The sequence below is a fragment of the Montipora foliosa genome, chromosome 11 (genome assembly GCF_036669935.1).
Source record: "Montipora foliosa isolate CH-2021 chromosome 11, ASM3666993v2, whole genome shotgun sequence".
Taxonomy (NCBI): Eukaryota; Metazoa; Cnidaria; class Anthozoa; order Scleractinia; family Acroporidae; genus Montipora; species Montipora foliosa.
The window spans coordinates 39,513,546-39,521,045 of record NC_090879.1 but is presented as its reverse complement, the minus strand read 5'-3'; the positions used below and the strand labels follow the sequence as shown (position 1 = coordinate 39,521,045).

Genomic DNA, 7,500 nt, shown 5'->3' with positions numbered 1-7,500 from the left:
TTCGAATGTTTTTAAGAAACGTTCTTTCGCAAGCATCCCATTTCCTTGTATCATAATGAATAAAAACAATTTCTAAACTAGTAAAAAAAATACTAGGATCAGTAAGACCCTTATTTTTGAAAACATTTAAATTTGAAGATCATGTGACCAAAACCGTAGGAAGTTTCATGACCTTTGTATCCAAAAAACACTACGGGTATATAGCCTGTTTTAGTATACCTAAGCTTTTCTTAAATTAAACCAGTTTGTTAGGAAAGCCAACAAGGTGACACAGTATAGAGGATACCTGGATTTTGTGCATGAAGTGGGAGAAAGATGTGGCTTTCAAGTGGAAGAAGATTCACTGAGGATTCCCTCCACTAAAAGGGTATGAAACAGTCATTGCAAATTTTTACTGCCATTTGTTTCTTGCCTTTGTCGTCTCACATTACATCTTTTTTAAGTCCGTGAAGATTCTAATACTCAATTCAAATGGTTAAAAAAACTAGCATTTGTTTTATTTAATCTAATGTCTTTGCAGATCTGTCAAATTGGAAGAATGAGAATATACTCAAAAGATACTCACCATCTAAGAGAGTCCATAATCAAGGAAATGATTTCAAAAAGAGGTTGTGATATTGATGCAGGAAACATTCCGGAGACTTTAATTTCCGCTTCAGGAATACAAGCCTTGCACGATGAACAAGGAGGACAATATGTGAAAGAGAAAATGTCCTTTAAAAGCTATGAACAAACTGAAGATCAAATTCTTGAAAACGGGCATCAGCAACATACAGCTATCACCTCTGAGGTCACTGATAGTAACATATACAATGGAGACAACGTTTGCAAAGATTCTTCAAATTCTTGCTCCTCAAATGTAGCAATGCCCACCTTTCAGCCTCGCCCAACGAAGGAGCCAATGAGAAACTGCACAACCTTAAATCGATCATTGAAAGAATTTATTGTCAATACTGTAGCAAGGAACTTGTTGGGTTTGCCACTTAACAGTGATAAAGGCCAGCTCGCTGACTCTGCTTCAGGGGTTACCCATTCACAGGCTACCGTCAGTCGTAGAATTGACTCTGTCCAATGGAGAATGGGAGGTATAAGTGTAGGATAAGTCATTACTTTTATACAGTAGAACAATAATATCTTCTGTAGGAAGGAATAATTACATTCCTTTTCTGATATTCACTTCCACGTGACTGACTCCACTTTAGAAATTATGAATCTCTGATTGATAGGTGTACTGATAGGGCCATGATCCATGGTTCTTGCTTCATATTTCATCTTGACAACTGTCGCTACAACGAAAGGTCTGGGTATGGAAGCAGTACTGCTATGGCTTTAGCAAGTCAAAGCCCTAGCACCAGGATTACATGTCCTCATTTCATGTCGGAATATCATTGTTTTGTGGTGTTGCTGTTTCCGTTGCCATATCTGCTGTCATTCCGTAACTCCTTTATGGCTACGACGTCAAATGCTACATGTACTACTACTACTTCCACTAACACTAATAACCACTCAAATGGCTTTCCTGCTCTTAGGTAAAGTGAAGCTGTCTGAAGTTGCAGACTTGTTTGACAAAAGTACACTGCTTCAACTGAAAAATGAATGTGGAGGGCTACAGACTCTCCTAAGGAACCATTACTACATTTTTAAAGGTGAGTTTGAATGATCCATTTGTTTCCCCGTACTTCTTAATCCGTTCATATTTCACTTTTTCTAACTCTGATCAATTTCGTAGTCTTCGGCTTCTTGCTTTGTTGCGATCGATAGGGTCCTTGGTTTCTATTAGCGGTGACCGTAAGACTTAAGTATTTAATTTTCTGCATGCTGTGAATTTCCAAGCAAGCAAAGACAAAAACCTCTCACGTCAACTGAACAAATTACAGACGCAGTTTCTTCTGTCGACCTTTTGCAGGGCATTTTGTGAAGACGGAATTTCTTGCAAAATCTGAAGTAGATTGTGGCATTTAGCTTTCTCTACATCGCAGCACTATTTGGACAGTTTGCTAGAATTTCCCCTAAGAACAACTTGTTTCGCTTTAAGACCTTATTATTATTATTATTATTATTATTTTTGTTATTATTATTATTATGTAGTTATGTTACACACAGCTGAAAATCACTCTTATTCCTCCAGTCACAGGTGGCGTTGTCCAAATGAGGGACTGGACCCAAGAGACTCCAGGCCCAAGGGGAAAGAAAGGTGACTTGGCCAGAAAGCAGCGTCGATCCCAAGCTTTGTGGAAAACCTCCCTTTGCTGGTTTTACTTGCAACATCCTGATGGGTGCCCTGTAGCCGTGCAACAGTGTCCATTCGCCCACGGTGAACATGAACTAAGAGAAAGACCAACAGCAGAGTTCCTTGACAATCTTTGAAATATTACAGGCCTTAGCTAGTGATAATTTCCACCAACCTTTGACCCCCTTTCCTTCTCCATCCCCATCCCCCAGGAACGGGTGGGATGGTGAAAAATGATAAACACCTTTGTTGGAGAACATCGTTTTACAAAACGAAGAAAGGAAACCTGATGTCCCGATACCCTATTTGTGAAACTATAATCCCCTTTATAGCTCATCGATTCATCCATGAGCTGTTGGAGCCACTCGAATGAAACTTGCTCACTCGATCAATCGATTACTCGTTCACTCCATTCCAATTAATTTGTATACATGTATTAAACTTCAATTAAACATTTTCCTGTACGTCCCATGCTAAGTTTCACTTTTGTCCTAGAGTTTTTATGGGCCTATTTACGGAAGGTTTTAGGGTGTAGTAGAAAGGTGCCGTTCTCGGTAGATCTTGGTGAGAATTTTCATTTAATGGCGTCGATAAGAAGGTTAAACTGGGATACTTCTTCGTGCCGGCCTCAAACAAAGTGTGCTTTTGTAGAGTTGGAAAGTGGAAAGTTAATATCATAATCATAAAAGTGATACTGTGAGGAGAGTGAACGTGGAGTTCATGAAAGCCACGACAGATTATCTACATTTGCTTTGGTTTCGTTTGGACACATTGTCATGTGGAGGAAGAACCTAACACGGAGTGGCTGCTGTATCATGTACAAACTTTAGTAAGCATCACATTGTGCTGTACAGCATTAATTTCATTTGAAAATTACAGACTTTCAACATATATTTATCGGAAACTGATTCTGCACAAATAGATTCACAGATCGATAGACGCCATCAAATTCTAAAATGAAATCTTTAGGTTTTGTGTATTTTTGTTTATACGAGGTTAAAGATGACCTAAAAATAAATATTTTACAAGTTACCAGTTCCGTATCGTTCTTGTTTTTGAAGATGCGACATTCCGACTTTCCGAATTGCACTGAATTTTTATTTATTTATTTATTTATTTATTTATTTATTTATTTATTTAAGAAATAGAAAACATGTACCGTCTTTCTATCGAGTTATAGAAACACGAGTGAAAGTTTGGGAGAACGAGAAATGCTGCGGGAACACGAGCCGCAGGCGAGTGTTTCCACAGCTTTTTCGAGTTCTCCCAAACTTTCACTCGTGTTTCTATAACTCGATAGAAAGACGGAGTACGTGTTTTCTATTTCTTTTAGAAAACAACGCGACGAGAAAAAGGAAAACAACTTGTTAACTCTAATTATCAAAATGTAAATTCTCTTTGCTCGCGCCATCACTACGTCAACAGCTCGTGCTAGTTCTGTCTTTATCGCGAGTTATAGAAACACGATTTTTAACCAATCAGCGCGCGTATTTTCTTAGGACTGTTTTCTAAATTTGTTTATTTGTTAATGGTACAATTTCATTATATGACAAATGTTCAATATGCACTGCTCGCAGTTAGCAAAAGCTAGTTGAGGCGAGCAGTAGTTACACGTGTATAAAAGAGAGAACGAGTAGAGAAAGCTACGGTGTTCAGTTGTGTTTTACAAACAATTCATTGTAGAACGAATTAATAGGTATACAAATAACTAGTGTTCAAAGTATACAGGCAACTAAGTAAACACATCGAAAATCAAATCCAGACAAAGTGCAAATATGAAAAGCTAAAGTATTAAGATATTGTTTGTTATTAAGACGAATAAATCAATTCAGTATCACCCAACTAGTGGACTAATGCAAATCCTGCATTTTGATTGGCTATGCTACTAGAGGACTATTACTAATACATGTACTCTTCGAGTAGCGGAAAGCGTGACACTTTCTTTCGTTTTATTCCCAAATAAACATTTCTTTAACTTGCATTTGCTAACTTTATTATTGACTTTTCTGTCCGACTAGTTGTGTGATACTAAAACAATTAGACCCTTCGCTCTTTAGTGCTACAGGTCTAATTGTTAAATAGTCATTTTCTTCTGAAAGTCTTTGGAGTAGGATACTGTGGATTTTAGTTTTAAAACTGTTTTTGGATAGATGACGAATTTCACGAGGTAAACTATACTCCAAATTGTTACACTATTTCTTCAAAAGGATTTTGTCAAGTCTGAGGGTTTAACAAAATAGTCACTTCGTAAAGATAACCTTGTCTTATATAAATAAATGCTTGCTTTAGAAATAAATAAATTAGCAATATTAGGAGGCGATAATTTGTTAGATATGTCATGCATAAGAACAGCAACTGATTTAAAGTACAGAAAATCAAGAGGAAGAAAACTAGAAAGAAAGTAGGGTACAACATGAGATTTGTAGTCACCAAAGTACATCACGCGGAGGGCACGTTTTTGGAGAATAAGAATTTTGTTTCTGAGTCTTGGCGGCTCGGCTCCACGTGCGTATGCCGTACAATAGATAAAGCTGGATAGTGAGATGTACATGCGATGTAAAGTAGATAAGGGTACGAAATGTGTTAATCTAGCAGTTATGCCAATTGTTTTAATTATTTTTGAAGCTAAGTGGACAATATGATATTTCCAGGATCAATTTTCATCAATCAAAACAACTAGATATTTAACATAATTTTTCCGTTCCAAGGAAATATATGTGTTGGTTTGATAATCAAATACTTTCAAGTTAACTTCGTAATTTAGTGCCTTGTGTCTAGGTCGGAATATAACAAAGTTAGATTTCTTGATGTTTAAAGATAGCTTATTGGCGATTAACCAGTCATAGACGTTAGAAAGTTCAGCATTAACTATGGTTTCCAGTGAGTTAATTAAGATTTTGTGAGCATATAACGTATGAACTTCAGTTGGTCAGCACTATTAGATATATCATTTATATAAATCAAAAAAAGGAGAGGTCCCAGTACCGACCCCTGAGGGACTCCTGACAAAATTGTTGCCTTTTTAGAAGTATTTTTAGTACCAATTTGTGTTGTTTGCTGACGACCCAGTAAATATGTTTTGATTGAAAAAATGTCTCTCGTTATGATTCTCCGCAGTTGAAACGTTACAAGTATATTTAACAATTATTCAACGAGTGCGCGCTGGATATGAAGTGATAGATAAATGCCTTCTTGGTTATAATCATTTTATATCCAGCAAACCCGAGTCAATTTTTATCGGTCAATTCCGGTCCAAAACGGCTTTTGTCGGCCATTTTTTTCTCAGAGCTGCAAAATGTTTTCAGGTCGCTTTATTGCTGACGCGTTCCTTGACCATATTTGGTACAGCAGGTATATGAACTGATAGCCTGTGTCCGGCGAGCCAATGAAAATACTGGAAATGTGACATCCGTAGTTCAGTTTTTAATAATAGGAGATATGTTAAAACTTATGTGTACTGTCTCGTGAGTGAAAAAGTAAGCGCTTTCATGGCAACGTGAACTCCAGTTCCTGGCAGAACCAATGTTGCGGCTGAAAAGGTCACACGCATCGGCAAGTAACTCAGAAACAAACCTCAGACTTGGTGAGGGTTATTTATAAAATTATGCATTGGTCTCTACAACATTCCGTGCTCTTGGCTGTTTTCATTGTTCGTTATTTTCCTCGTTTTTTGGTTATTGCCTGTGAAGTCATTTGTCATCATTTATCGTGTGTTTTCACAGGGACGTCATCAAAATAAAAAATCAAGATCGCAAGGTCTTCTGAATTTATATCTATACAAAGTCGCTCTGTGTACAAAACTCTTTTCCTTCCTAGAACTTGTCCGTCTTACCTCTATTATATTTTACTTTACTACGATTATTATTTTTAACACTGTTCTGTGTTTCCACGCTCTTTCTGTTTCCTCGCTTGTATTAAATGTAAAATCGGTGGGTAACATGGGGGCCAAGTAGGAAGCAACTATATAACGTTTGTAACTAAATTAAGTAACCTCGTCAAGAGGAAATAAAATTCTTTTTTCAAGTTTCCAGTTCCCTCACATCTTTCGTCACGAAAGGTATTTCATCTCATGAGCGAAAACTAAGCGCTTTCATAGCAAAGTGAACTCCAGATCTTTTGTTTTTCCGTATAAGTTCCGTGAAACGCTTCAACAAATAACTCAAAAACGATGTACCGCAAGGACCTGAGAATTGAAAAAAAACAAAAGTCTTCTACAACCGTTATTGGGTTTTTTTTCATGGAACGGTTTCTTAAAAAAAAACCAACACAAACCGCAGTAACAAACATAGTAAAACGCATGTTAGTAGCTTAACGTTTACGTTTTGAACTTCAGTAGTAACATATTGCTTGAGGTGAGAATGTAAATAACAACACATTCAAATTGTAAATAACTGTAATAGTAAGTTTTGAATGGCAAGTTCATTTATTGATAATTTCCATTCAAAACAACAGTAGAGTGCAATGCAATCGGATCCAATGCAATCCCTATGCACATAACTTTGAGATCCAGTCCGCTTAGGGAACGCAGAACTCTCTGCCCTAAAAGACCAAATACCTGGGGATTTATCGACGGCGTCAAAAAGAATTAAAACAATTTCATCAATTTGTTTTTCTTTCTGTGAACTACTCTTCGTCCGCAGATTCGTCCGATGAATATTCATCGTTTCCCGCCATTTTGAAAAAGTGGACGAAACGTATCTAGATGCGACAAACTGGTAACGATAACCTCATTTGGCATTTGTCAAATGTGACAAATATGCCTTAGAACTATCAATTTTACAAGGTAAAAATGAAAACATTCAAGGAAAGTGTATGCCATCGGCCTGTGAATCCGTTTACCGTGAGATGTTTATGCCTCATCGTGAGACCGTGAAACTTAAGAGGTCTGGCCGGAAAGGCACCGCAGAAAAGACGCATGGCGCATGCATGCGGATCATGCATGCGTATGATTTACCATGCGTGGAGCCCTGGCTATTAACGTTCCAATCTCGTCCCCAGAGTCCGCTTTTCTTTTGGTCAGCACCAAGAACACGGACTCTGGCCACTTCTACATGTCTACATGTTCCAGCACTCGGCAAAGGACCTTTTTGACTTATGGCTGTTTCTGCTTAGATGGCCTCATACACCACAAGCCTTTTTAGGGACATCACTGGAGAGAACAGGGCAGCCACAACACCGGGGACTTTATCCCCTACTCTTCTCAAATAGTGCGTGGATACTTTAACGTCCCACAGGGAACTTATGAACATAGAAGATATTTGTGAGACGGG

General features: G+C 37.7%; 1 protein-coding gene across 3 annotated transcripts in view; it reads left to right on the top strand.

Annotated features, from left to right (window-relative positions):
• LOC137975758 (probable tRNA (uracil-O(2)-)-methyltransferase) overlaps window positions 1-3,267 on the top strand; it is a 25,858-nt gene extending 22,591 nt beyond the window's left edge. For 2 of the 3 annotated variants that reach the window (XM_068822937.1, XM_068822935.1), the window contains exons 9-12: window positions 245-367; window positions 521-1,091; window positions 1,536-1,646; window positions 2,129-2,515. In XM_068822937.1, the coding sequence (XP_068679038.1) occupies window positions 245-367; window positions 521-1,091; window positions 1,536-1,646; window positions 2,129-2,367 (1,044 nt within the window). In that variant the 3' untranslated portion in view covers window positions 2,368-2,515. Of the gene's footprint in view, window positions 1-244; window positions 368-520; window positions 1,092-1,529; window positions 1,647-2,128 lie in introns of all 3 variants that reach the window. The other variant, XM_068822936.1, reaches the window with a different exon arrangement.
• The last annotated feature ends 4,233 nt before the right edge of the window (window positions 3,268-7,500 follow it).